This window comes from Pteronotus mesoamericanus, unplaced genomic scaffold (assembly GCF_021234165.1).
Source record: "Pteronotus mesoamericanus isolate MK-2021 breed Mesoamerican mustached bat unplaced genomic scaffold, CSHL_Meso_final contig_657, whole genome shotgun sequence".
Lineage (NCBI taxonomy): Eukaryota > Metazoa > Chordata > Mammalia > Chiroptera > Mormoopidae > Pteronotus > Pteronotus mesoamericanus.
This window is the reverse complement of record NW_026555229.1, coordinates 13,129,093-13,155,848: the sequence shown is the minus strand read 5'-3', so window position 1 is coordinate 13,155,848 and position 26,756 is coordinate 13,129,093. Positions and strand designations below refer to the sequence as shown.

Genomic DNA, 26,756 nt, shown 5'->3' with positions numbered 1-26,756 from the left:
CAGCCTCCCTCGACCTCTGCTCCCCTTCGCTACTAACCCCTCTCCCCTCTCAGCCACAGTCACATTTCCCTTCCCCATCTCCCCCGTTCCTCCCTGTTCTCTTGCCCACACCCCACCCTTCCACTGAAAGGACTCACTTAAGACTCAGACCTTTCTTTTGCCCAAACTATTGGACATTCTTTGTTCTACTTTTATTTAATCTTGTGGGATCTCACGTTCTGCTCCACCCATCCTGTCACTTTCTCCTTTTCTGGCTTCAACGACACATCTATCTCAGTGTCCTCTGCTGGGCGTCCTCCTTTTCAGCCCATCCTTTAGCTTTCGGTGTTCCTCGTGGTCTAGTCCTTCCTTTTGTCTCTTGTCCCTGGGCAATACCATCTGCTCCCATTTATTAATCATCATATTATCTATTTATGATCCTAAATCTTTGTCACTGATCCTGATATTATTCCCAGGACTCCGTCCCTTTAATCCCAATGCTATGCCCACCTCCACTGTGATCGCCTGGCGAACTGCTATTCAACACTCTCTTCAGAAATCACTGCCTCTGGGAAGCCTTCCCTAACCCAACCAAAACAGTCAACCACTCTCACTTACATAAAACACCTATAACTTCTACCTGACTTTAATTACTTGTCTCTCACGCTTATGGGTCTGATTTACCTTCTATCCTGGACACTCTAGGAAGATAGGAAGTGACTCTTAAACATCTTTATAATCGTAAAATCCAGCACTGAGCCTACAATATAATCAATTCTCAAAAAGTGGTATTAATAAAATAAATAATGTAAGCCAGTGCAAGCATTCATGAAAGCAGCTATGCTACCCACCGCCCCAGCTTCCTGGTCTCCACTCCAGTCCCTCCTCCCCCATTTAACCTTCCTACGAGGTTGCTTTGAGTGGATCACCTGAGTCTAGCAGTCTAGGTCCTCCACATTCCCAAGCAACCCTTCCAACTTGACCTCCAACCATTAGCTCTCCAGTGTGTACTCTATATGCCAACCAAACAGACCAGCCATGACTACCCAAACCAACCTTCTTTTTTCTACTCTCTGCTTTTCTTCAAGCCACCATTTAGGGTTCTTGGGTCTATAACAGAACTAATTCTGGTTAACCTAAGCAAAAAAAAAAGGAATTTATTAGAATAACATGGGGTCGCTCAGCAAGTCAATAGAAAAAAGAGCCCACAAGCTCCAGGAGGACAGTACCCAGGGTGGCCCAGGGTTCGCAGTGGGCAGAAACCCACGGACTGTCCTGCAATAAGGAGTCTCGAGCAGCAATACCATCGGTTAGCATTCACTATCCTTCGGAAGGGCTCTCTCCTTGGCTCACTGTGCTCCAAATTTAAATTCCCAGCAAAAATCCTCTGGATGTCCTCGCTTGGGTAATGTGTTCACTTCCTGACCTGGACAGGGCACGAGAGCCAGTCAGTTCCACCAAGACTGGGTTTAGGTAGTTCCTTAATGGGAAATGGAGGTGCTGCCATCAACAAATAAAACAGAGGATTCTGGGCAATCTGAAACAACAGATGCCCAGTGCACCTGCTTATTGCAATCTCTGATAATATACTCGTCCCTTGGTTTTATCCGTTGAGTCCCACCTACCCCCGATGGGATCCCCTGGGACACAATTCATCTCCTCTGAATCCCTAGCCCTCTGTGCTCTGTGCTAGTGGCCTTGGTGGTTGTGGGAAATTGGTTTCTATGGTTTTCTCTTCAGTCTCATTTCCAGCTCCATGAAGGCAGAGCCCGCTCTTGATACATCTTTGTTCGAACTCTGCATTCAGCACAGAGAGCTGTGCATGGTAGGTGCTCCCTAAGTAGCAATGACCAGGTGTGTGTCAAAATCTTCGTTTTTTTATACCATTTTTCAACAAAAGGAAACAGGACTCCTTGGGAAATGGCTGATCCTAGGACAGGTGTACGAAAAATACAAGATGATTCTGGAATATCTTCTAACAGGTAAGAAGCTGAGAAAGAACTTCAAGGGAAAAGCAACCCCACATGATGGGGTATATCAAAAGGTGACAGAGGCCAACTGAAAGGGCTTTCAATGGTCAAAGCTGGAATGATCGGAGCAACAAAATAAAGTAGTACTGGAATGTAATACAAAGTACAAAATAAGTATCCTGAGTCTATGGATATAAATGACTAAATAAGTAAGTAAATTGAGACTAGACAAAACTCTCCTGTAAAGAAGAGTTCCAAATAATTTACATAGATACTAAGTGTTTAAGGAGGTGGGACACAGCTCCCCATGCCTTCAGTTTAGGCTATGCGTAGGCTTTCTTTCTGGACAGTACGGGAAAGGAGGAAAATAGAAACTTTACAGTAAAGAAACCTGACAAACACTTCCTCAGCCAGGTGAGCACAGCTCTCACCCGTAGTGAGTTATGTTACACTGTGTACTTTTGATACTGTATGATGAAAATGGTGATTTGCCTCTGTGGTCTTCCTCCCAAAAAACTATAACCCCAGTATGACCATGAGAAAAACATCAGGCAAATCCCAACTGAGGTATGTTCTATGAAATATCTGACCAGTTACTCCTCTAAACTGTCAAGTCATGGAAAATAAGGGGAAGGCTGAGAAACTGTCACAGCGAAGAGGCACCTCTGGAGCGTAACGACTGAAAGTTTCGCAGCGTCCTGGATTGGGCCCTAGAACAGTGAAAGGACATTAAATAAAGAACTAAGGAAATCTGAATAAAGGAAGGATCTCAGTTAATAATAATGTATCAATATGGGTTCAGTGGCTACAACATATTTAATATAACAATAGAGTAAACTGGGCATTGGGTATAGAGGGATCCTCTGTATGATCTTTTTGACTTTTATATAAATCTAAACCTGTTCTAAAATTAAAAGCTTATTTTGAAAAATCAATGAAGTAATTACTTAGGTTAACTAAATTGTTGAAGGGGGAGAGGTTCCCCTGGGATTAGAGTGTGGTTGTTGTATGTACCGACCTCAAATCCTACCGACTCTACTTCAACTCACTGTGCACCTGAACTTCTGAATGAAAACTGGAACCATCTCTTCAATTCTGACTCTCTAGAACAACAGAAATGTAATGCATGCAAGTCACATGTAATTTTAAATTTTCTAGGACCCACATTTTAAAAAAATAAAAAGAAACAAGTGAAATTAGTTTTAATAATCCTTTTTGTTATAATAACATTTAACCCAATACATCCAAAATAGTTTCATTTCTGTCCGTGGCAATAGCCACATTTCAGGTGCTCTAAAACACGTAGACACTCAGTGCCAGAGCCATGTGTGTTTTAGGCAAACCACAGTGCTCATAAATAAAAGCAGACTTTTCTCAAGTCTCTCACTACAACCACCCTGCAAGGGCAAGAAAAAAATCATGGAACATTTGTGGCTTCTTCCATACGTAGCTATGCCTGGTCTCCAGAGGCTCCAGGGCTTAACATGACCTCATCAGCTAGCCTTGAGCATTTCCTCCCAAAAAGGACACTGTCTTGTCCCAAAACTTCTATTTCTCTTCTCTGACTCCTTCCTTGGTGTCCCAACTTAAAATTCCAATTCCAATTCCATATCCTGAAGCCCCTGATCATTTGTCTCCCTTTAAGTGGAGGTGTTCACCCACAGGGACTCACCTAACCCTCGTCTAGGTACAGAAAGGAAGCAAGAATTGAGGTCCAAGGTTCCTTTAAAAGTTCAATTAACATAAAAAAGTCTGAGGAGGTGGGTCTTGACTGACCCTACTAGCTCTTGTCTCCAGCAGCAACACTAACATCCACCAATAATGGCTAATTCATCATGTCCTTTCTCTGGGGAAAAAATGTGCTAGTATGTTACTTTCTTTATTTCATCTGATTTTACAATATTGTAAGTTTGAAACTAATTCTCCATTCTTCTCCCAGTTTTACAGATGGAGGAAGCAGGCTTAGAAAGGCCAAGCAATCTGCCCAAGATTGCACATCTAGTAAATAGAGAGGGGGTTCTAAAAAGATCTGATGCTATGTGTGAACAAATTCTAACCAATTTGCCATAATGCCTTTCTTGGCATTTCAGACTTATAGCCACTAAGTGATAGTATTCATAACAGACCATTTATCACTCTGTGAATGGTGAGATATACAACTAACTGCAAGAGAACATTTTAAGATCCTTCAGGAAGCCTGCCTAATGTAATGAAACCTCACACCTGTAAAGTATCCCTCTAACTTAGAATTCATCCCCAGGGAAAAAGGAACTCCTCAGTTAGTATTAGTTATGGTTTCCATGCATCCATCCCTGGCTTTACCAGAGAACACTACTCATTAAAATCACATTTCAGATACAGAGCCACAGAGTATTACCTAAGAAGAGAATGATCCATCTCATTAGTCCAACTTATAAAATTAGTCAAGATTCAAACACTCGAGTCTAAGAGCAAAGTCTTTTTATTGTTTAACACATATCACAGAGCAATCAGATTTCTCTTTATAATAAAGTTTTAGAATATTCAATCTTTTCTATCCTCATTGGAAGTAACATGTTGATACATTGTACATGCACAGCAGAGAGTGAAGTTAATTGCAATCGATCCTACTCTCCTTCAGTTTTTTTATGATTTTATTCATTTTTAGAGAGAGGAAGGGAGGGGGACAGACAGGGAGAGAAACATCAATATGTGAGAGAGATACATAGATCTGTTGCCTCTCGCTTGCCCCCAACTGGGGACCTGGCCTGCAACCCAGGTATGTGCTGTGACTGGGAATCGAACCAGCAACATTTGGTTCACAGGCTGGCACTCAATCCACTGAGCCACACCAGCTAGATTTCTACTTCAATTTAAATAAGTTAGTATGTCAGAGGATGAACTTCTCTGGCTAAAAAGTTTGTTCCAATTCTCAACCGTCTTAACTGAAGTAAATCATAGTTCATCTTCTCCAGGTCAACCACTAAAGATGCCCAGAGAAAGAGATTATAATTATTTTTAATCATACTGTTTTTGCTATATTAATTCTTGTTAGTCCACAGACATACATCTGAAAGTCGTAGCTACATAGATATAGTTTCATTTTTTAATTTACCAATTAGAAAACAGATGATAAAGTGAGCAAGCATAAGTAATTATTAGGAGAGAAGCCACTGCGTTTTAAAGAAATACTAGTATTCGGTTATTCAAGTCAGCAGGCCCTCTTCCAGGGCCAACCATACAGTCTCCTTTCAATGTCGCTGTAGCTGCTGTTTGGGCCTTACATTACATTATAGCCAAAGAGAGTCAGGCTTTACTTTTTAGATACTTAATCCCACGGTTTCCTTCTACCTGGTAAGAATGGTTACATTAAAATATAAGGACAGAAACAAATAAATTGTGATACAACCTGTTTCCTTGGAAACAGTTTTTACAACTCTGAACCTAGGGATGACTTTGTTACTTTATAACATAGCTTCCAAGTACAAAAGCAATTACCTCAAACAAACAAAGTTTCTATTGCTAAAACTATTGCAATTGAAAATGAGCAAAAATCCAACTAAAACCACAAATCCTCAAATTCTGAGGCTCTGGGACTGAAATCAAAGGATGTAGTCTCCAACAACAAAGACAACAAAAATCAAGATGATCTTGGGCAGTGGAGAAAAGCAGAACTGAAGAGAAGAGGCGAGGTGATGTATCATGAAGTGGTGAGGCGATCAGCCACTTTCTCCACAAAAATCTCTGAGGCAGCAGAGCTCGGTGGTATAGGCTACCTTGGTTCTCTCCTCTTGTTCCCTCACTTGAACTCATAAGACTCTTTAAGACATCATCCACCTCCTCCAGAACTAACTGAGACTTCAGAAGATGAGTGGGGTGTAAGTTCAGAGATCCTGGCTTCAAGCAAATATCCCTATTAATAGAAAATAGGTGGGAAAAGAAAAACAAAGAAATAAAGGAAAAAGATTATTTATAAACACATAAGTTTGGGGGAAGGTAGGGAAAGGGAAAGAGGAATGACAATTTGGGTCCAGGAGCAATTATTGCCCGTGTCAAGGACTGAATAACAAGGTGAGATAGTGAAGTTTCCCACCAGCTCCCAGATCCATGAGCACTCCTTTTCCTACACTTTACACCCCAGAGCTAAGGTAGGACCAAGTCTAGCTAAGGACTGCTCAATTTCCCTAACACAACTAAGCCAAAAAGTAACAAGCTTATCTGGAACCCACTACTCAAATTAAATCTGTATTTAGAGAAACATAAATCCCAAAACAATGTCTTACAAACAAAAATCACAAAATATCGTATTTATATATTTGTTTATTCACTTAAATATTATATCTGAGTCCCTTCTAAATAAATATCAATGAAATCAAACACTACTGCCACTTTCACACAGCTGACAGTCCAGCATGCTAAAACACAAAAACAAAAAACACTTCTGGATGGAAGTTGCGGAATTTTAAAAGTGAGAGAGATTATTCTGTACCAAGTTTTACATAAAATGGGGTTACAGACTCCCTCAAGAGGAATGAGAAATAATGAATGGGGTTGGGTATGAAAAATACTAATGATATTAGCAGTTTACACCAAAGAAAGGCTTTACATATGTTAAATAATTTAAACTTCACAACAACCCTATGAGAGACCTACGATTCACCCCATTTTACCAAAAAGGAAAGTTGAGAGAGTTAAGAAACTTGCCTAACTGTCGAAACTTCTAAGTAGCAAAGCTGAGATTTGAATTCAGGCACCGTGGCTCTTAATCCTATTTAGGGGCATGCAATAATATCATTACTATTACAACAAGATCAGACCCATAATCTTTCATTCATTCTTTTTTGAACACTCCCGCATCCCCGTTTTACAAACGAGAACCAACAAGCAAAAATAAAAACCAAAAAACAAAACTAAGACTCAGAGAAATATCTCCAAGATTATGCAAGGAACAAGGCGGCGGAATTCGGACTGAAGCCCAGAAGCGTTCTGTTTACTGCACCCCACAACCCAGCATGGACTGTCCCTTTACTCAACCAAGTCAAGCTCCATCCCTCCGGCAGGGCCCCAGCACCACCTCCTTCCAGCCTCGAGCTTCAGAGACACACTAGCTCAGGCGTTCCATCACCGGAGCCCCGGCTCTGCGAGCCACCCTCGCTCAGCCGGGGCGGGGCTCTTACCCGGTGGGAGTCGAGGGACCCTGGCAATCTTGCTCGTGATCTCTGCAGTGAGCACCGCGAAGTCCTGCTCGTAGCCTTCGAAATCGGACGACATGACGGCTCCGGAGTGTCAGGCCCGGGCCGGAGCCTAGGTCCGGGCAGGGGTCAAACAGAGTAGGGGAACACGGTGTAGGAACCCTGGGAACCGCCCTCGAGAGCAGAGCGGAGAACCCGGGACAGCTCCCAGCCCGGCCGCTTCCTGGTTGTCCGTCGCAATCTCGGTCCCCCGGAAATTGAGTTGGTACGCTTTTTATTTACCTCTCAGGCTTCAAAATTAACAAATCCTCTAAGGAAAAGCATGTTAGCTAGTGAGCCCAAAAGCCTCCAAAAATATTGGTCTATTAACGGAACACTGGTTTTGGGGGTTGTTTTTTCTTTCACACCTCCACGGTCTGGAATGAGGCTCCAGCTCCCCAAGCCACAGATCGCAGGGGCTTGCTTCCGGTGGACAGTTTGCTGCGGCGAACCTTCCGGAAGTGGCTGTCCTGGAGACTGCGCACACAGCCAGAGCTGGAGAACTGCGGCTGGATCGCTGGCGGAGAGGGTTGCGGGTGCTGTCGGGTCCTGCACCGCAGCCTGTAGCAGCCAGGATTTGCTTTTTGCTTGCTGTGGATTGAGGTACCCATGATGGAGTTACCCGAAAAGGAGAAAAGCTGTTCCGGGTGAGTCCAGGCCGCCCCGGAAACGCGATGGCCGAGGAGCGGGCACCAAGGACCAGATTGAGGTGGGCGTTAAGGCAGGGAACGTAACCATGGTTTTGGCGGTCTTCACTCCACCCGAGTGAGGCCAGAATCTTCAGTACTTTGGGACCAACCAGGCTTACCAGGATGTTCCTCCCCTTAAGCGAGGATTTCTGAAAGCTCCATCTCGTGACACGGGCGGGAAACAGAGGCACCAGGCAGCGGCATCCGTTGCGTGGAAGTTATTACCCTGTATCTCAGATCTTCTTCCCTTGACTTACTGCAGTTCATCAGAAATACCCGTCTACAAACCTTCCCCGCGCTCGCAGCAGAAGGCGCTTCCTCTTTTTTTCCTAAAATATTGCCATCCATGTTCCTTTTTCATATACGCCTCCAGTCGCGATTTCACACATACACACCTCTCTCTCCCCTCGCCTTGCACCCTGACTTTGCTTTAATTCCCTCGCTTCCTTACCCTTGGCCCTTTCGTTGGTGTTTTGGGGGCAGCCTCAGACAAATAATGTAGACCACGTCTCACTCATACTGGACTTAATCCAAGACTTGGTAAGAGGTTAGTTTACAAGTCCCTAAACGGAGTTGAGTGACTTGGTTCAGCTGTTAGGTTTGACCTTGATCTAGCCACCTCACCTCTCCAAACCAATTTCTATGAAGGAAGCTGGGTTAGATCAACTCTAAAGCTCTAAAGCGCTCCTTCCCAGCTCGGCAGTTCTTTGTTTCCTCAAACCATTCGCTGAACGTTGAGACCATCACAGTCCCCAGACTGTGGCATTACATATCACTTAGATCTGAACCCTACTTTCAGTAAGGTAAAAATAGTTCTTTTTGGCATTTGGCAAGCTCTTCATCGCATGGTAATGCACTGGAGAGATGCTTTTGTCTAGGTGGTTATTGGAGTTTGGTACGTATTACTTTTTTTTTTTTAACTGATCTTTTCCATTTTGTTTTCTTTAGATCGTGTTTCAAACCAAGATACTGGATTCTCATAGCTCAGATAAAGTGCTCTGACTATGTAACAGTGAAAATGGCATAATCTGCATTCACATCACACAAGTTGAAGACATGACAGTTCAGGAGCACACATGGACTTGTGGCACCGGGAAATGCGTACACAGAAAAAGGGACTCTATAATTCTCTAAAGATAGAAAGGCATTCTTCCTCACCAAAATGGGCTCGTTTTGCTCAGTTATCAAGTTTGAAAACCTCCAAGAATTAAAGAGACTGTGTCACTGGGGTCCCATTATAGCCCTTGGTGTTATAGCAATATGTTCGATGATGGCCATGATTGACTCTGTGTTGTGGTATTGGCCTTTACATACCACTGGAGGAAGCGTGAATTTCATCATGTTGATAAATTGGACTGTCATGATTCTCTATAATTACTTCAATGCTATGTTTGTGGGTCCTGGCTTTGTCCCTCTGGGGTGGAAACCGGTAAGAAAAAGATCCTTTTCAAAATGAACTCTAATAATAATCTACTGATAATTTAGTTTTTGCTTTATCTTCTAACCAATAATATCGCACACATTACTTTTTGCTTTGCTGTAGATTTAAGTATAGTGTCACCACCAGTCATTTAAATCTCAGGTCATTTATTTCACACCTGTTTAAAAAATATTGATCTAAATTTGTATTGCATAAAACAATTTCATTGAGTACTTGTCCTGCATTTAAAAAAAAAATGAAGGGGTGGTGGTGAGTCCATGGTCATAAGTTTAGGAAAAATTGCATGTCACATACACCTTTCTTCTAATGTCATAGTGCAGTTTGGCTGTGGAGTGTTTTTACCTTTAATACATTAACATTCTCAGAACTGAGAAAAACTCTTTAGAAATTGTTACTTTAAGTCAGAGTTTTTAAATCATTGCAGTGAAAACTAGGAAGTCCAGTATGAATCACTTTCCGGCTTTTTAGAATTTGTTAGAAAGTTTATGCTTATGAATTTCCATTGTCTTTGTTGAGGGACATCCCCTGTAGCTTGTTAGAAATGCAGAATCTTGAGCTCCACTTCAGACCTCCTGAGTCGGAATCTACATTTAATAAAACCCTCAGAATGGTTCTTAGATTTTTTAATATTGGAGAAGTACTAGTGTACTATTTGAAGTGAGTAAAGAAATGGGTAAGACAATTCATGTTATGAAAAACCTTGTACCTGGGGAGAGAAATGAGGGCACTTTCTCAAGTAACTGGAGAGCAGGATGTGATGAGTGCTGGTGAAGGCAGAAGGAACTGGTCATTTTCAGCGAGTGACCTGAAATTCCTAGGAGGAGTGGGCATCTCCACAGGAGGTGGGAAGAAGGCATTTCAGGTTGAGAGAATGGGGGGAGTGTGTAATGGACAGATTATGCAGTGCAGATAAGGCTGAAACAAAGACAGATTATGGAAGCCTCGAATACAGGAGAGTTTGTTAGACTCGAGGGAGTTAGAGGTTTTCAAGCAGAGCTCTGACCTAATCAGAGTCATGTTATAAGACTGTTATTTAGACTACCAATTCCGATGTTTGAGTCCCTACTCTAAATACCTGCCAACTTGTCAGCTACCTTTTTTCTGAACTCCTTCCACTCTGATAAGACTTTGGATAAGTGGAGCCTACTGTGCTCAGTGACAATGGATTAGGGTGGAGCATAGGGAAGAAGAATTAAAAATGATTTCTGGGTAATTGGGAGAGTGATGCTGTGTTACCAGAAATTTTTTACTTAAAAATATTTTAGCTCAAATAAAAGGACTGGAAGTGCAAGTTAAGATTCCACCTCTCCCCCATCCCCCATGAAAGAAAATTAAACCATAGGAAAGCATTTACTCACAAGGCATGTAATTACTTAAAATTAAAAGATCTGATGTATTTTTTGTTTCTATTTTGCTGCCCAGGAGAATTCTCAGGATTGCATGTACCTCCAGTATTGTCAAGTCTGCCAGGCGTACAAAGCACCGCGGTCACACCACTGCCGAAAGTGTAACAGGTTCTGTCTCTCTGCCATTCATCGGGGACTGATCAACTTGATGACTTTTGTTCCTTCTGCTATATCAATCCTAGTGTTATTCTCTGCAAGGTGGCTACTTTATAGAAAAAGTACTGTCAAAATACTTGTGTCCATAATGCCCATTTTATTCTTGAATTATCAATTCTGATAATAAATACATCTCTTTTGTTACACGTGAAAAGATTTCTTTTTAGAAAAATGCAGAATAACTTTGCTTCTTGCCCTGCCAAGAGCACGGTAGAAAGTTTTACCTTCAAGTCATTTCCATAGGTCACGATTAACAGTGGATGTCGACTGTTACCTTGACTAGCTTTAGAACTCTGCTGAGTCCAATTACAGAGGAGAGCTGCTTTTTCCATTATTTAGTTGACCTCACACATTTACACTTTAAACAAATCTAATAAATGAAGTTAGGTGTCTATTAGCACAGTGTTTAGTATAAAAAACTTAATGGGAAGAAAACTGAATCACTACTAAAAATTGTGAAATAAGGTAGAACCTTTAAAAATGAACAGCTGTACCCACTGCTTTGTTCTGAGATTCTACATCTAACGGATGAGGATAGGAAGGAAGGAAGGAAGTTATGAGCCTCTGCTAGGTTCCATGAGCTCCAGTGGAGATTTGTAAGTGATTTTGTTGAGTCTCTATTGTACTCCAGATCAGCCACTGCATTTCAGAGCCAGAAGAAAACCAGGATCCAGGCTCACTTCTTTATAATGAACCTCTCAGTGGGCCTCCTGACTTAAAGAAAAAAAAAAAAACAAAAAAACCACAACTGACAAGGAGCAGGCCTCTTTTTCCTCAGAAGCTGTTACAAAGCCCACCCTTTCTTTCCCTGTTTAGAATTTGAAAGAAGTCACTGTTCAGAGTTGTTTAAAAACTCATAAACCTTTTTCTTTTTGTTCCATGATGTATAATTCCTCTATGACTCATGAACATGCTGGATTCCTATTTGCCTGGTCTTTCGAAGACCAAAGTTATTTAAGGAAGACAGGATTCCCTGCCTCATGGTTTATGTAAATGTTTCCCGTCAGGTGTGTGATGAAGATGGACCATCACTGTCCTTGGATCAACAACTGCTGTGGTTACCAAAACCATGCGTCATTCACACTGTTTCTGCTTTTAGCACCATTGGGTTGTATTCATGCTGCCTTCATTTTTGTTATGACAATGTATACACAGCTTTATAACCGGGTAAGTGAGAATGTTATAAAATCATTCATGCCAGATTAAATATTATTTAATTGTCAATATTATTTACAAAGTCCCTTTTGGAGATATTCTTTCTATGATTTAAATGGGGAAATAGGACTTCACTTTACCTGTACATGGATTCCTTTTAAAAAAGCATTAAAACTTAATTTTTAAAGTGAGGAAAGATGATTTCGCTCTGGAAATTCTCTTTCCTAGCTCCAGTTGAATCAATAATTATTTTAGTGCTATATATATAATTTATTAAATTTTGAACTTGGTGGCTATGGTAAGAATAATTAGAGGGGGAAAAAAGAAGAGCAACAAGCATAAGGCAACACGAGGACTTTCCTTTTCTATCCAGTTCACGGGACAAGTTGTAGTTGCTTTCTTATTCCAGTGCCCTGGAAGGTGTCTCATGGAGCAGGCGCAGTCCTAAAGTCCCCTGCAGCAGATTGAGTAGCCTTATGGGCAGGCAGTCATGAGATGAAGTTCAGGGGTCACACATTCAAGGCCCTAATGAGGCCTGCAAGGTAAACAAGGGACACAGGCCTCACGGGACTGTGGCACTCCGGAGAACATAAGCCCTTCATGGAGAGGACAGCCCATATTCAACTTCAGCCGGCTTTTCCTGTTTGGGAATCCAGCCCCATGATGCTATATCTTGCAGTTTTTGAGGGGGAGAAAAATCTGATTTTTTAAAAATGTGTAATCTCCTGATTTTTTTAAAAGTTGACACTTTTAACTCTGAAACTCTGAATATTTTAAAACATTTTGCAGGCCAGGCAGTAAACATCTACAGGCTGCCTTTGGCATGCATTTTGCCAGTATTTTGTCTTTTTTTTATGTTTTTACTGTAAGGACTTAAAAATTTTTTTTCTTTAATTGATTTTAGAGAAAGAGAGAGAAACATTGATTTGCTGTTCCACTTCTTTATGCAATCATTGGTTTGCTTCTCATATCCCTGATCTGGGATAGAACCTACAACCTTGATATATCAGGATGATGCTCTACGAAGCAGGGTTATCCCTCCAGGCTGTATTTTGACAGTTTTTACCTTCTGGTTGTAGAACATGAGGGAAGAAACAACTGAGTCCTGGCTGTATTTGTTGCTGTGGAAAATTATTGTAAATATAGAGAAGCATTGTCATTTTAATTTGCATCTCTCATGGCTAGTGATGTAGAGCATCTTTTCATATGTCTGTAGGCCATCTGTATGTCCTCTTTGGAGAAGTGTTTATTCAGGCCCTCTGCCCATTCTTTAATTGGATTTTTTGTCTTCCTGGTGTTGAGTCATATGAGTTCTTTATATAATTTGGAGATCAAACCCTTGTCCAATGTATCATTGGCAAATATGTTCTCCCATACAGTCAGTTCCCTTTTCATTTTGATGATGGTGTCTTCAGCTGTACAGAAGCTTTTCAGTATGGGAATTGACTGTGGGAGTTGGGAGTGGTACGAGCGGAGGAAAGCAAAGGGGGAAAAACTGTAATAGAATAACAATAAAAATGATAAAAAATATAGAGAAGCAAGGAGTGGAGGGAGACAGTTACAACTTAGATTATTGTCTAAATTGGTTAACTTAGATTAATGTCTTAAATGCATATTAATGTTCATGGGGTAAGCCTAACACCATCTGAGGATTCAATAAAAAACAACAACAAAAAAAACATTTGAGAATAATTAAGAATGCTGTAGTGCATTATCAATATGAGTACAAGCCACACTGTTAACTAGAAGCAGCTGTGTTTGCTTTGGCCAGATTTCTAGTTATCATTTGTTTATCTTTTTAATTAAGTTGGTTTAATTGTTATCGTAGAGCCTAACTATTTATGACAACTGAGCCTTTCATGTGTGTGCTGTTGTTTGTAGCTCTCCTTTGGGTGGAACACGGTAAAGATTAATATGAGTGCAGCCCGGAGAGATCCTGTTCCAGTTATTCCATTTGGATTAGCTGCATTTGCTGCCACCTTGTTTGCCTTGGGATTAGCTTTAGGAACAACCATAGCCGTTGGGATGTTGTTTTTTATCCAGGTAAGTTCCTCAGTTACTTCTAGCTAAAAGCTGTCAAGTTATGGGGGTGGCTTGTAATGAGAAAGGGATAAAGGCTGCATTTAAGTATGCAGTATGAAATGGATATTGTTATTTATTCCATCCCGGGAACTAATTTAATCTTCTGTACTAGTCAGATAATTTTGGAGTAGCTTTGTCAGAATTTCTAGGTAACTGATTGAATTTTTAAAATGTTGACTTGGAGTTATATAGCTCTTTATAGTTGGGAAAGTTCTTCTCACATTTGTAGCCTATTGATCTTCATGTCAGCCCCCAAAAGGGGTTGAAGACGAGCATTATTTTCTTTTCCTTACAGATGAATAATTGAGTGACAGAAAGTTTAAGTCCCTTACCTAAGATAATTCATTCATATAGTCTGTAAACATAATGGCGGTCATTTTATAATAGCATATATTTAATCAGTATCATAATAATATAGCTAACATTTATTGAACAGTTATTATGTTCAAGACACTGTTTCAGGCACTTTACCTATGTTAGCTCATTTAATCTCACTAACAACCCCATGATATAGGTGTTATTTAATGCCTACTCTGTGATGAATTACTCTGCTAATTTCTGAGGCTTCAGTAATGAAAATGAAGAGGGTCCTACCCCTAGGGAACTCAGAATTTGCATTAAACAGTTAACTAATACATGGTCATGCGTCTGTCATAGGTTTATGTACAAAGTGCTTTGAGAACACAGAGAAGGGAGATATGACCCTGAAGGAATCACAAAGCAGTTTTGACTTATTTCACTCACTTAATAAGTTTATTCATTAATTGAAGGCCCACCGTAGGCTAGGTGTTGTGCAAGGCCCTTGGAACATGATGAGGACTCTTGGTCCAGGGTTGTCCTGAATGTCCTACACTGTCTCTGTGAAGACACAACCAGACTTCAAGGAAATACAGAATTGCTGTAGAATTAGAAATGCTGGGCTTGATAGCCTTGTTGCATTGCTCAACCATTCTTCAGCTCTTAGTTTAAAATAACCTGGTTATGCCCTGGCTGGTGTAGCTTAGTGGATTGAGCACCAGCCTGTGAACCCAAAGGTCAAATCCCAGTCAGGGCACAGGCCTGGGTTGTGGGGTCCCCAGTTAGGGGCATGTGAGAGGCAATCAGTCAATGTATTTCTTGCACATTGATGTTTCTCTCACTCTCTCTCTCCCTCCATTCCCCTCTCTCTAAATAAATAAAATCTGAAAAGTAAAAAAATAATCTGGTTTTGGTTATACTTCAGGTTTTCTACTAGCCTGGGATCAAATTCTTTGATTATTTTTCCCAATGCCTATAATTAAGAATCATATTAGAAATAAACTAAAATTCTGTCAGTGTGAAAATGTCCATAAATGCATTAGTTACATGTAGGAAAATCAAATAGAATTTGGACTGAATATGTTTCCATTTTTAAGGAAAGCAGTATAGGTTGACTGAAATGAGTCACTGTTACTTGTAATAAATAGATTAATCATACATTTAAGGTTAATTAAAATAGTGATGAGATTTTAATATCAAAATACACATAAGTACTGTATTGATCGAAAGGATTTTATCAATGTTTTATTATACTCTGAAAACCTTATTCAGAAAATAATTGTTAAAACATGAATTTTTATTAAAACAATATACGTGGATTTGCTTGTGGAGCGATGCGATCATTTCAGGGAGAGGTGTCACAGTGCAGTGGTTAAGAACAAGGACTTCAGAGTCAGGTGCACCTTGCCCTGTGTTACTTAACTTTTACTGTCCTGGCATCTTTGTCTCTGGAATGGAGCAATTTACACTATCTAATAGGGTTAGTATGAAGAATGATATTAAATGAACCAAAGTTCCATTATAAAATTTTGCTGTCTGTTTTTTAATTTTCAGATGAAAATAATTCTCAGAAACCAAACTTCTATTGAATCATGGATTGAAGAAAAGGTAAATTTAATACTTGTTTTCTTCAATATTAATAAGGGACTGATTAACTAATAGACCAGATTAACTAATAAATGCCTAAAAGTGAAGATGTGGCTACCAAATAGCTTCCTTAAGTCATTTGTATGCCATATAAAAGGTAAATATAAGAGACATTTTTACTTATCCCTGGATTCATATTATACAGAATATTAAAAGGACATCTACTCGAAGGTTGAGGTTTAATAAAAATAATAATTGTTATTGCTTCATGAAAAACATTCTCTGTAAATTTTTTTTCCCAGGGATGTGGGGGTTATTTTGTTTTGAACTATGAGTATGTAGTGGTGAAGACTATAATAACTACTAATAGAGCTTGGTGCCACTTCTTGATTTTTGCTTAAGGTGCCAGCAATTTTACCCACCATTGCAAATGACAACACAATGAAAAAGGCAAATAGCATCTTAGTGTTATAAGGAAAGTTGTTTGACATTGTTGAACCCCAAAGAAAGGTCTTAGAGACTCAAAATGGTATGCACAGCTTGCTTTGAGAACCATGGGTGTGCAGGTTTAATTGTAAGATCCTCAGTTTATACATAATGAAACCTTTCATGTCTTCCCTTACCTGCTTCTTCAGCGGCCCTTCCCACCCCGCTTCACCCCATCTCACGCTCTGAACCAGCCAATTCCAAGTAGCTCGTTGTTTGTACATCTTAACGTTTCTGTATCTTTCTGCACCATGGTTAGAACACTCCCCCCGGCTTCTTTGCCGGAATTCTTGTTCCTCAAGACTTACTTTAGGTGTCTTTCCTTTCCTTCCAAGGAACTTTCCTTGGTTCTCCCTAGACAAAGTTAAGTACTTCTGTTTCTTTTCCTGTAGCACCTGTCATACACCCCTGTCATCTTTTAACATAGAGCGTTGGTAGAAACCCCCCACCCCCACCCCAATAGAGTGCTTTTCGTAGGCAGAGACCATGCCTAGGTCACTTTTGTAAGCTACTCTTATCCTTACCACTTTTTCTTTGCTAATAGCCTAAATCTCTGTTCTCTGAGACTCATCCATTTTGAAGACTCTGAAGCTTTTATTCATAAATAGGAAAAAGAAATTACTCTTTTCTCTCTGGGTGGGGATGGATTTATGCAATTCAGTAAATTCATACATTTTACACGTTGATAATTCTTTTAATTAACATCAACATCACCTTTTAAGTAACTAAAAGGAGCTTTTCTTTAAAATACTGTGCCTTGAAAGTAAAATATTTCAAAGTATCATTTCTTGTTCGCATAATACATCAACATTGGATTAACAATTATTTTGCTAGTGACCAGGCCTCTTTGTAAGTGCCATGCTAAACCTAGGAGTTATTTTAAAACTGGCTCTTTGTTGCTGAGTAAATGTTCAAATAAGCGATCGTATTAAGTTTATGGAAAATTTATCAAAATTACACTAAAATTTATACAACAAATTTCAGCTGCATTTGTTCACTTATTGCAGGAATAAACAAAGTATCTTTACACCACTAGGTGTCAGTGAAACTTAAGAAGATTCTAAGCCAATATCTCCTGTAGTTAAAGCTAACAATTTAAATGCCTAAGATATAACATAAACAACTAGAATATTTATGTATATGCATAAAGTGTACATATAAGTACAAATATAAATAAATATATATGCATGTGTCCTGCTATTAAAAACAGGAGATCTGCACATGCCTGCTAGCTTAAAAAAAAATAATTTCCATAAAATGATGACTTCCCTGCTGCACGTTTCCTGGCTGTTCTCACAGGTGTCACTGTGTTCTGATGGCCCCCACAAAATGGTTCCTTCCATCTGAATAAACCCTTGCTACCTCTTAAATCTGTTTGTCAGCATCCCTTCTTTACACCTGGATTCTTCTGCTGAAAAACAGGAGCGTTGAGAAATACGTATATATGGAATAAAATTACTAACTTTTTTAATATGCATTTTTGATGCTCGTTCCTAAATAAGCCCCGTCAGACATTTTCTGTATGTTCTCATATGAGGTTGGAGTTATGTGTCAAGTTCCTCCAATATTGTGATCAATTTATTAGCTCTTCTGTGTACACTAACATCATAACAAGGAGGAAGCATTTTAGAGAATGACACAAATTTGAGGAACAAATGTTCTCAGCAGTATATTACTAAAAGCCATTTAAAGCACCTGTCATCTTACATCTTTGTTACCCACAGGCTAAAGATCGAATTCAGTATTATCAACTAGATAAAGCCTTTGTTTTTCCTTATGATATGGGAAGTCGATGGAAGAACTTTAAACAGGTGTTTACCTGGTCAGGGGTCCCAGAAGGAGACGGACTGGAGTGGCCAGTGAGAGAAGGCTGTCACCAGTATAGCTTAACAGTGAGTATGTTTCTTAAATCATCTTTCCTCTTTGCCTCACCACCTTCCCCTTAACTTTCCCTTAACTCAGATGACATTTTACAGTAAAATCATAATAAAAAATTTTTTTCAAAGTTAAAAACCTAAGCACTGTTTGTATCATTTCTCTCTATTTATTTAAATCTTTAACTCTCAATACCTCAGAGATAAAGTCCTGATTCTTTAACTTAGTTTTATAAGATCTGGCCTAAAACTACCTTCCAGCTACTTCCAAATGGGAATCATCTTTTCCAATTAGCTGAGACTACTCAATGAACAACTTACACATTCCTGCACCTGACTTTACCCCCACTGTTTTTTTTCTGTCTCATATGATCTCCTCTTATTAGAATTTATAAAGACCAGTCTCAGTCCAACTTCTTCCCTAGTCTAACATCTGCACTGTAGACTCCTCTGGACTTGGCACTTAATCATATAGCCCTATGTGGTAGCACATATTTAATCCTACACCCTATATCTTTAACTTTACTTGACAAGAGTCTAGGACAGAGACTATGTACTTTCTTTATTTCCTGAACTGCATCTATAAATAAGTGGAGAAAAGTATGTCATAGTGGTGACTTTTAGTTAAGACTCTTTGTTGATGAGCTTTGCATGCTTTCTGCCGTGTCTCTAAAGAATTCATGAACCTCTGAGTCATCATCACTGCGGGTCTGGCCTGGAAACTCCATGAGGGCCGAGAGCCGCAGAGATTGCTCTCTAAGTACACTCAGATGAAGAAATTAATGAGAGGACACTGAGAAGAAAGCCCTACTTCAGTCCCTGTTCTTAGTCATAGGGCCTTCTTTTCATGGTAAGAAAGAAAAAAAAAACCGACATGTGGCCTTTAAATTGTCAGCCGTTTGAAGTCCTGGAAAAATGGGAGTTTGTCATGTTATTCTGATATAAACATTGAAATAAGAGACTTCTTTTTTATCTTCCAGATAGAACAGTTGAAACAAAAAGCAGATAAAAGAGTAAGAAGTGTAAGTAATTCTTTTGCAATGGTACTAATTTCTTTTTTCTTTTGTCAGCTGTACAATTCTATACAGTTTTTAAAATCGCCTTTGAGTAGAAGCCAACTGTTGACTTTTATTAAACAATAGTCCTTAAAACATTTGTTGGCATTTAATGCAGCTCACTTTTGTTTTCATTTAAATAGTTTGGATTAAAGGCTTGGAGGGAATTCAGTCAATTTATATTGCCAACAGAAAAATAATTTTGCTCCATACAGCTTGTTAGTACGAATCCTGTCTTTATACTGTATAATATGATGGCCACTAGCCACATGTGGCTATTTAAATTAAAATGAAATAAAATAAAAAATTCAGTTCATTGGTTGTACCAGCCACATTAGAAGTGCTCAGTAGCCACATGTGGCGAGGGCCTACCACATTGGATACCGCAGATAGACAGCAGCCATTGTTGTGGAAAGTTCTGTTGGACAGCACTGCTCTGGAATTTATTTCTTAACTATGAGCTTGGAATGAAGGGTAAGAAAATCCTTGAGAGCTAGAAACATCAAATTCCACAAGGAAACTGGGTAGATAGCAAACTGGGAGGGAAAGCCTTGTCACCTGATGTTTCGGGTCTACCTTTAATGATTAAAATTCAAACTTAGCCCTGGCTGGTGTGGCTCAGTGGACTGAATGCTGGCCTGTGATCCAAAAGGTTGCCAGTTTGATTCCCAGTCAGGGCACATGTCTGGGTTGCAGGCCAGGTCTGTGGCTGGGGGCATACGAGAGACAACCAGATGTTTCTCTCCCTGTGTTTCTCCCACCCTTCCCCTCTCTCTAAAAAATAAGTAAACTCTTTTAAAAAATTCAAACATAAATACAGGTAATGTGTAAACATTAAGTTGTTCTTCTGATCACTGATGACAGGTTCGGTATAAAGTAATAGAAGATTACAGTGGTGCCTGCTGTCCTTTGAATAAAGGACTCAAAACATTCTTCACGAGCCCCTGCACTGAAGAGCCTCGAATCAGGCTGCAGAAAGGAGAGTTCATTTTAGCCACAAGAGGGTTTCGGTAAGTGGTAGTAAGAACTGGATTTCTTCTTCAATGACAAAATTGACATCCAGTCTAAAAAAATAATTTTTTAAATATTTCAGATACTGGTTGTATGGAGACAAAATTCTTGATGATTCCTTTATAGAAGGTATGAAAATGGAAGGGGAGGTTTAAAGAATAAGATAGCTGGCAATGATTCCAAATTTTACAAGAATAACTTTAATGAATAATCACATATCACATGCATTAGGGGAACTAAAGAGAAGAGCACACCATTAAGCAATAAAAAAGAAGCTCCTTGTATATTTCTCTATAGCACTTATATCTGTCAGGTCTTTTTAATGATGGCTGACATTGGAGCTCATCCCTAACTATGTGAGGGGCACTCATACAGGTGTTTCCCTTGTCGTATCCAAGTCCCCTTCAGCCCTCTGCTGTCAGTATCCATATCATCATTTACACTTTATTGGGGGGGAACTGAAGCAGAGGCTGGGCCACTTGCTCAGGACCACACTACCAGCAGGGCTGCAGCCCTCGCGGTCTGACTCCACAGCCTGTGCACTAAATCCCTTTGTCTTGTGCTCCCGCTTTGAATGCACTTTCCTGTTAAGTTTTTGTAATAACTAATAGATTGTCTTTAATTTTTTTTTGTGGGGGCTGCTAATAGACACTTATTTTTTATAGTGGTTTTAGGTTCGCAGCAAAATTGAGTGGAAAATACAGAGAATCTCCATATAGCGCTCCCCCACCACCCCCGTATGTATAGTTGCTCTCTCGGCGTCCTTTACCAGAGTGGTGCATTTGTAAACATTAATGACTCCACATTCACAAACTATAATTGTTCCTTTTTAAAGTCTAGATTAACCTAGGATGCTCTTTCAAAAAACACTGGGTTGATTGTAAATTAACTCCAAACAATAGCTTACTTAGGCAGCCTTGATAAAGGTTGGTTGTTACATGTTAGAAAAAGTCTATAAAGGAAGTTCATGAAGACTACAGGAAGACATAGATGGAATAGATAGAATGTGGCGGTATGTCAAAAACACCCTCACTCTCACACACAGGGAAGTCAATACCTGACTTGAGAAGTTCCCTTCAGCTCCACGTAGGGGCTGTTCTAAACCACATTAGCCCCTTTCCCAAATAATGGGATTGGGGAAATACCTGTTTTCTAGATTATTAAGAGCAAGGAGTTAAAAACCTTATTTTTTTTCTCCCTCACACTCGGCTTATAAAAGAAGGGAAAGCCGGGTGGAGAAGGTCTGACTAAAAGCTTATAAATTTGAAGTGTAGGACTTGTGGGTATATCTGACTATTTCACATCAGTTTCATTTTCTCCCTCAGGTGTTTCAAGAATAAGAGGATGGTTTCCTAGAAACTGCGTGGAAAGGTGTCCCTGTGATGCTGAGACAGATCAAGCCCCAGAGGGCGAGAAGAAAAATAGATAGCCACTATTAAAATACAATTATTCTTTGAGTTTGCTCCATTACTTGAAAATTGTACACATTACTAAAGAATTATGCAATGAGCCTACTCTGGTTAAGGTGTTCTTTTCCTCGCAGGTGCCCTAGTGCCATGATCTAAATATTTTTATGACCATTTTGAAATGGAGAAGCCATTTTGACCATGCCTTTGAACTCCTGCCCCTCTTTGCCACCTCTTTCTCTCCCCAAAAGGAAAGATACTTCACCCAAGTCAGTCAGTTGCGTTTTCTGGAGGACTTTTTGTGCGTGGCACACCTGCAGATGTAGTTCCCCCTTGGCCAGGAGCATCTGCATGTAATGCTTTTATCCTGTTTCCCCCTCATAAGAAGTTGATATTTCTTATTTAATATTCTAGATACTGTAGCACTTAATTTGTCAGATTCAATATAAGATCAGATTTTGTTACCTGTCTTTTAATAATGCTGATTTTGTCAAATCGAATAAAGACCAATGGATGTTCTCTAAGAATCATAGTTTTTACTTAAAGCATCTTTCTTTTTGCTGACTGAAAATATCTGTCTTAGTTCCTTATGGAAAAACCACTCTATTATCATGTCAAAAATTGACATCTTTAACCCTGAGTCTTAAGACATACATATTTGCCTCCATAAATAAACCCCATTAATGGCACACTGAGATCAGAACGTTCTAGGAGATTTTTCAGCCTGATGGCATTGAACTGCTCATGTACACGTTATCAAAACCTGGAGCCTATGCGAGTGGTAGGATCTAGCTGGCGAACTCATGCTTAAAATCAGGCATGTCTGAAAATAGAATCAAGATAGCAGAAGAGTGAGTGGAAGTCACACTGACCTTTTCCCAGGACCAACCTGGAATTAGACCTAAATTGTGGAGAAATCACCTGGAACAAACAACGAACAATAGTGAAAGAGGAGCCTTGTAACCTTGGAGATAGACGAATTGGCTTTAACGCAATCTAACTGGTAAGGAGTGCAGTAGAGACTCGCGAAAGCAGGTGGGGCACCCACGGGCGGCAGCACCAGAAGGATATTGAAATGGCCAGTTAGATCCCCCTGAGAAGAGGGGGGTCTAAACCATAAGCGGGGATCTCCAGCCCACAGCACCAGAGCCCAAAAAGTACACAGACCACAGCCAGCTGCGAAAAGCAGCAGGGTGGCTCTCTGCCGGAGACTGGCAGCTAGAGATGCAAAGAACCATTTAAAGGGACAACGCATAAATTTTTATTTGCAGCCACTTACCCTGGTTTCCGGCAAAGGTGGGGGCAAAGTGGGCTAGAGACACCTGAGGAGAGACTGGGGAAGGGGGCTTTGGGGAGAGAACAGAGAGTAGCTGGCGGGATCGTGATGCTGACTCATCCCCCAGTGTGGTAGCAGCCATCTTGCTCAGGCAGACCACTCCCCTGAGTGGTAACAGACCAGAGGACCTAACAAACCCGCCCCCAGGTGGGATTCCACCCCATCCTGTGCTGTCAGCCTCCTGCTGAGTGCAGAGTGGCAATCACAGATAGTAGTTCTCTGCCTAAAGGGGGCGCAGAGAGATCTGATGACACTTAAGGAGAGACTGGGGATGGAGGCTTTGGGGAGAGAATGGAGAGAGTACCTGGGGGGATTCCAGTGCTGACCCCCCCCCCCGTATGGCAGCAGCGTGAGAGGACCCAATAACCCCGCCCCAAGGAGCTGCCCTGCCCTGAGCTGTCTAAGGGGGCCTGCTGAGTGCAGAGTGACTAGATTAACAGCTGAAGGAGACAGCCACAGAGAGTAGAACCTTGGAAGTCTCAAATAGGCTGCCTAAGGTCAGACAGGGACGACATCTGACATCATCAGAGGCAGATCCAGAAAGTAAAAACAGTGGTCTCCTACCATAGAAGTTCACACCACAAAGTCAGGAAATCAAGACAGATCAATTTAAGAAGCAGAAGCAAAAAAGAAGAGTCTCACAAATAATGGGAAGACAAACACCCCCCACTTGAAAGAAAGAATCCCCAGAAAGAGAGCTAAATGAAATGGAGGCAAGTACCATCAGATACTGAGTTCCAAATAATGGTTCTAAGGAAGCTCAATGAGCTCAGAATTACAAAAAACTATAGGGAAACTACTAGGAACTTACTGCAAACTATATCAGCATGAAAAAACACATAGAAACTATCAATAAGAGACAAGAGGAAATGAAGAATACAATTTCTGAATCGAAGAAGACAGTAGAAGGAATCAAAAGCAGGCTAGGTGAAGCCAAGGATCAAATCAGTGAGCTGGAGGACAAGGTAGAAAAAAGCTCCCAGAAAGAACAAGAAAATGAAAAAAGACTCAAAAAGAATGAAGAGGCATTTAGGGGAATGCAGGACAACCTGAAACGTAATAATATCCATATAATAGGGATACCAGAAGAAGAGGATGAGGAAGGGATAGAGAACCTGTTTGAAAAAGTAACGATGGAAAACTTCCCTCATTTGAGGAGAGAAAAAGTCACACAACTCCAGGAAGCACAGAGGTTCCCACTCAAGAAGAACCCAATGAGGCCCACTCCAAGACACATCATCATTGAAATGGCAAATATCAAAGACAAGCAGAGAATCCTAAAGGAAGCAAAGAAGAAAGAGGTAGTAACATAAGGGAGCCCCAATATAGCTAGCAGCTGACTTCTCAACGGAAACACTGCAAGACAGAAGGGAATGGCAAGAAATATTCCAAGTCATGAAAAGCAAAGGCCTGCAACCAAGACTGCTCTACCCAGCAAGGCTGTCACTTAAAATGGAAGGCAAAATAAGGAGTTTCCCTGAAAAAAGAAGGCTAAAAGACTACACCTCCACTAAACCAGCACTGCAAGGTATGCTAAAGGGACTGCTTTAAGATGAAGAAAAAGAGTCTATGAATACCCAGTTCCTTTCAGAGTTGCCAATACTTGATATTACCAATATTTTTTAATACTCATTAATCTAATTGTGACAATGATGTTCTTTTACTTTTTGTTGAAACTAAACCTGTTTTAGTGTATTTATTGCCTATTTCTATTATTTTTTAAAAGCTTTAAATGACTTTTTGGTATTTTTTATCCATTTTTTGATTAAATGTTTGTAGAATTTTTTCCCTAAAAAAACCCCCACAAACTATTAACCCTTTTTTAGATGTGTTGTAAATACTTTCCTATTCTATGACTTGTCCTTTAACTTTTTTATATGTATATTACTATACAGTCTTATATGTTTAATATAGTCATATTGTCAATATTTTACTTTATAGCTTATGGCTTTGAATATTTTACTTCAGGGTAAGAAAAATATTAGTTCGTATTTTCTCCTAAAACTCCTAAGATTATACATATTGATTTTTAACTCATCTGAATATTTCTTATATAGTGTGTGAAATAGGGCTCTACATTTGTTTTATTTCAATAGTGGTCCATGCACCTTATTTGTTGAATAAGCCTTATTTTACCCATTGATTTGAAATATCAATTTAATCATATATTACATTGTTAGACAGATATATATGTTGGCTCTAGAATGCTCATTATGTTTCATTGATCTACTTGATTATTTCTGTGCTGGTGTCATGTTGGTTTATTTGCTAAGACTTTATAATGGTTTTAAATTTTTTAATATTTTACAATTAACTTTGACATAAAAGATAAATAAAATCAATCTGCATGAAAGAAAGACAGAAAGAAAGAAAGAGAGAGAGATGGAACTCCTACCGTTTGCAACAACATGGATGGAACTGGAGAATATTAAGCTAAGTGAAATAAGCCAGTTGATGAAAGGCAAATACCATATGATCTCAACTATAAGTGGATTCTATTCAACAAAATAAACTAACAAACAAAATAAACCACAGGCATGGAAACATGGAGCAAACTGAAAGTGACCAGAAGGGATGGGGAAAGAGGACAATGGTGGAAAGAAGGGGAAAGGACTAGACAAAGAACATGTATGAATGACCCATGGACATGGACAATGGAGTGGGAATTGACTGTGGGAGTGGGGGGTGGGGGTAGGATGGATGGAGGGGGGTAAAGGAGGAAAAATAGAGACAACTGTAATTAAATAAACATGATTTATAAAATTTAAAAAATCAGGCATATCTAAACACAGGTAGAATGACAGAAGTCACCTATTTCAACATTAATTCTCTCCAATGCAGGGAACTTGAGCTTTGCTGGTCAGGCTTGTAACAGTTAACCATAAGGGAAGGGTGCCTGGGAATTCAGCAGTTAATGAAACTTAACAGTGCCCCATTCCAGTGAGGGCTGGGGAGGTAGACAAGTAGAATATATGTCAAATGGAATCATGCTGTGTGAAGGTGGCAGGTGGGATGGTCTGATGGAGGTGACATTTGAAACAAGTGAGAAGACAAGTCATATGCCTCTGGAAATTTCTGCTTTTTAGGCAGAGACAATGACACGAATGCCAGGCTGGAACGTGCCTGGTGTGTCTGAGGAACAGTAAGGCAGCCAGTGCAGGTCAGCTGGAATGAGTTAGGGTGGGTCAAGGAGATAATAGGGACAAGAATGTGGAGGGACCTTTAAGTTAATTCTTGCCTCCCCTTTTGTTTCAGCGACTGAAGAATATGCTTTTCTTCAACTTCCCTGTGCTGAGAGTCTAGAAAGACCATCCAGGAACATTCTCCTTAACTCCTGGTTAGAGGCCAGAAAGGAACACTGTCCAACAGTTCTAAGGAACTGTCCTTAGAGTACGACAAAGATGGTAAAGGAGAAAAACACAAATCAGGCTTGCCTGGAGTTGGGGCTCAGCTGCAGTTTGCTTTGTTGCTCACACTTGTGTGATAAGAAGGCCTGGTCCCCTCAAAGTATCAGTAGTAGGTCATCTTCAGTAGTTAAACTTGGTGGCATCCTAGAATCCCACTTTAAAAAATCCCACTGCCTGGGCTGTACCCCAGACCATTTCAATCAAAATCC

At 40.1% G+C, this 26,756-nt stretch overlaps 2 protein-coding genes across 8 annotated transcripts in view; one reads left to right on the top strand and one right to left on the bottom strand.

The window, feature by feature from the left end:
* The window catches only part of VTI1A (vesicle transport through interaction with t-SNAREs 1A), a 332,201-nt gene extending 324,743 nt beyond the window's left edge, over positions 1–7,458 (bottom strand). For 2 of the 5 annotated variants that reach the window (XM_054581521.1, XM_054581523.1), the window contains exon 1: positions 7,106–7,455. In XM_054581521.1, coding sequence (XP_054437496.1) covers positions 7,106–7,199 — 94 coding nt within the window. In that variant the 5' untranslated portion in view covers positions 7,200–7,455. Of the gene's footprint in view, positions 1–7,105 lie in introns of all 5 variants that reach the window. The other 3 variants (XM_054581522.1, XM_054581520.1, XM_054581524.1) reach the window with 3 other exon arrangements.
* Positions 7,459–7,621: 163 nt separating this feature from the next.
* On the top strand, positions 7,622–22,111 carry ZDHHC6 (zinc finger DHHC-type palmitoyltransferase 6). Of its 3 annotated transcripts, none has more exons than XM_054581519.1 (11): positions 7,622–7,806; positions 8,797–9,277; positions 10,712–10,803; positions 11,859–12,018; positions 13,888–14,049; positions 15,940–15,993; positions 18,183–18,350; positions 19,313–19,354; positions 20,252–20,397; positions 20,481–20,527; positions 21,724–22,111. In XM_054581519.1, exons 2-11 carry the CDS (start codon positions 9,011–9,013, stop codon positions 21,825–21,827), a joined length of 1,242 nt encoding a protein of 413 aa, XP_054437494.1. In that variant the 5' UTR covers positions 7,622–7,806; positions 8,797–9,010; the 3' UTR covers positions 21,828–22,111. The 3 variants fall into 3 exon arrangements, with proteins under 3 accessions (XP_054437494.1, XP_054437492.1, XP_054437493.1); XM_054581517.1 differs by having other exon boundaries at positions 10,712–10,893; XM_054581518.1 differs by having other exon boundaries at positions 7,622–7,868; positions 10,712–10,893.
* Positions 22,112–26,756: the final 4,645 nt, after the last annotated feature.

Bases quoted from the DNA above. Each gene is read 5' to 3' on its own strand.
- ZDHHC6 (XM_054581517.1), top strand. From the start codon at position 9,011: ATGGGCTCGTTTTGCTCAGTTATCAAGTTTGAAAACCTCCAAGAATTA. The intron at 19,355-20,251 runs GTAAGTAATTCT...CACTGATGACAG, and splicing joins CAGATAAAAGAGTAAGAAGT to GTTCGGTATAAAGTAATAGA. The intron at 20,528-21,723 runs GTATGAAAATGG...TTTCTCCCTCAG, and splicing joins TGATGATTCCTTTATAGAAG to GTGTTTCAAGAATAAGAGGA.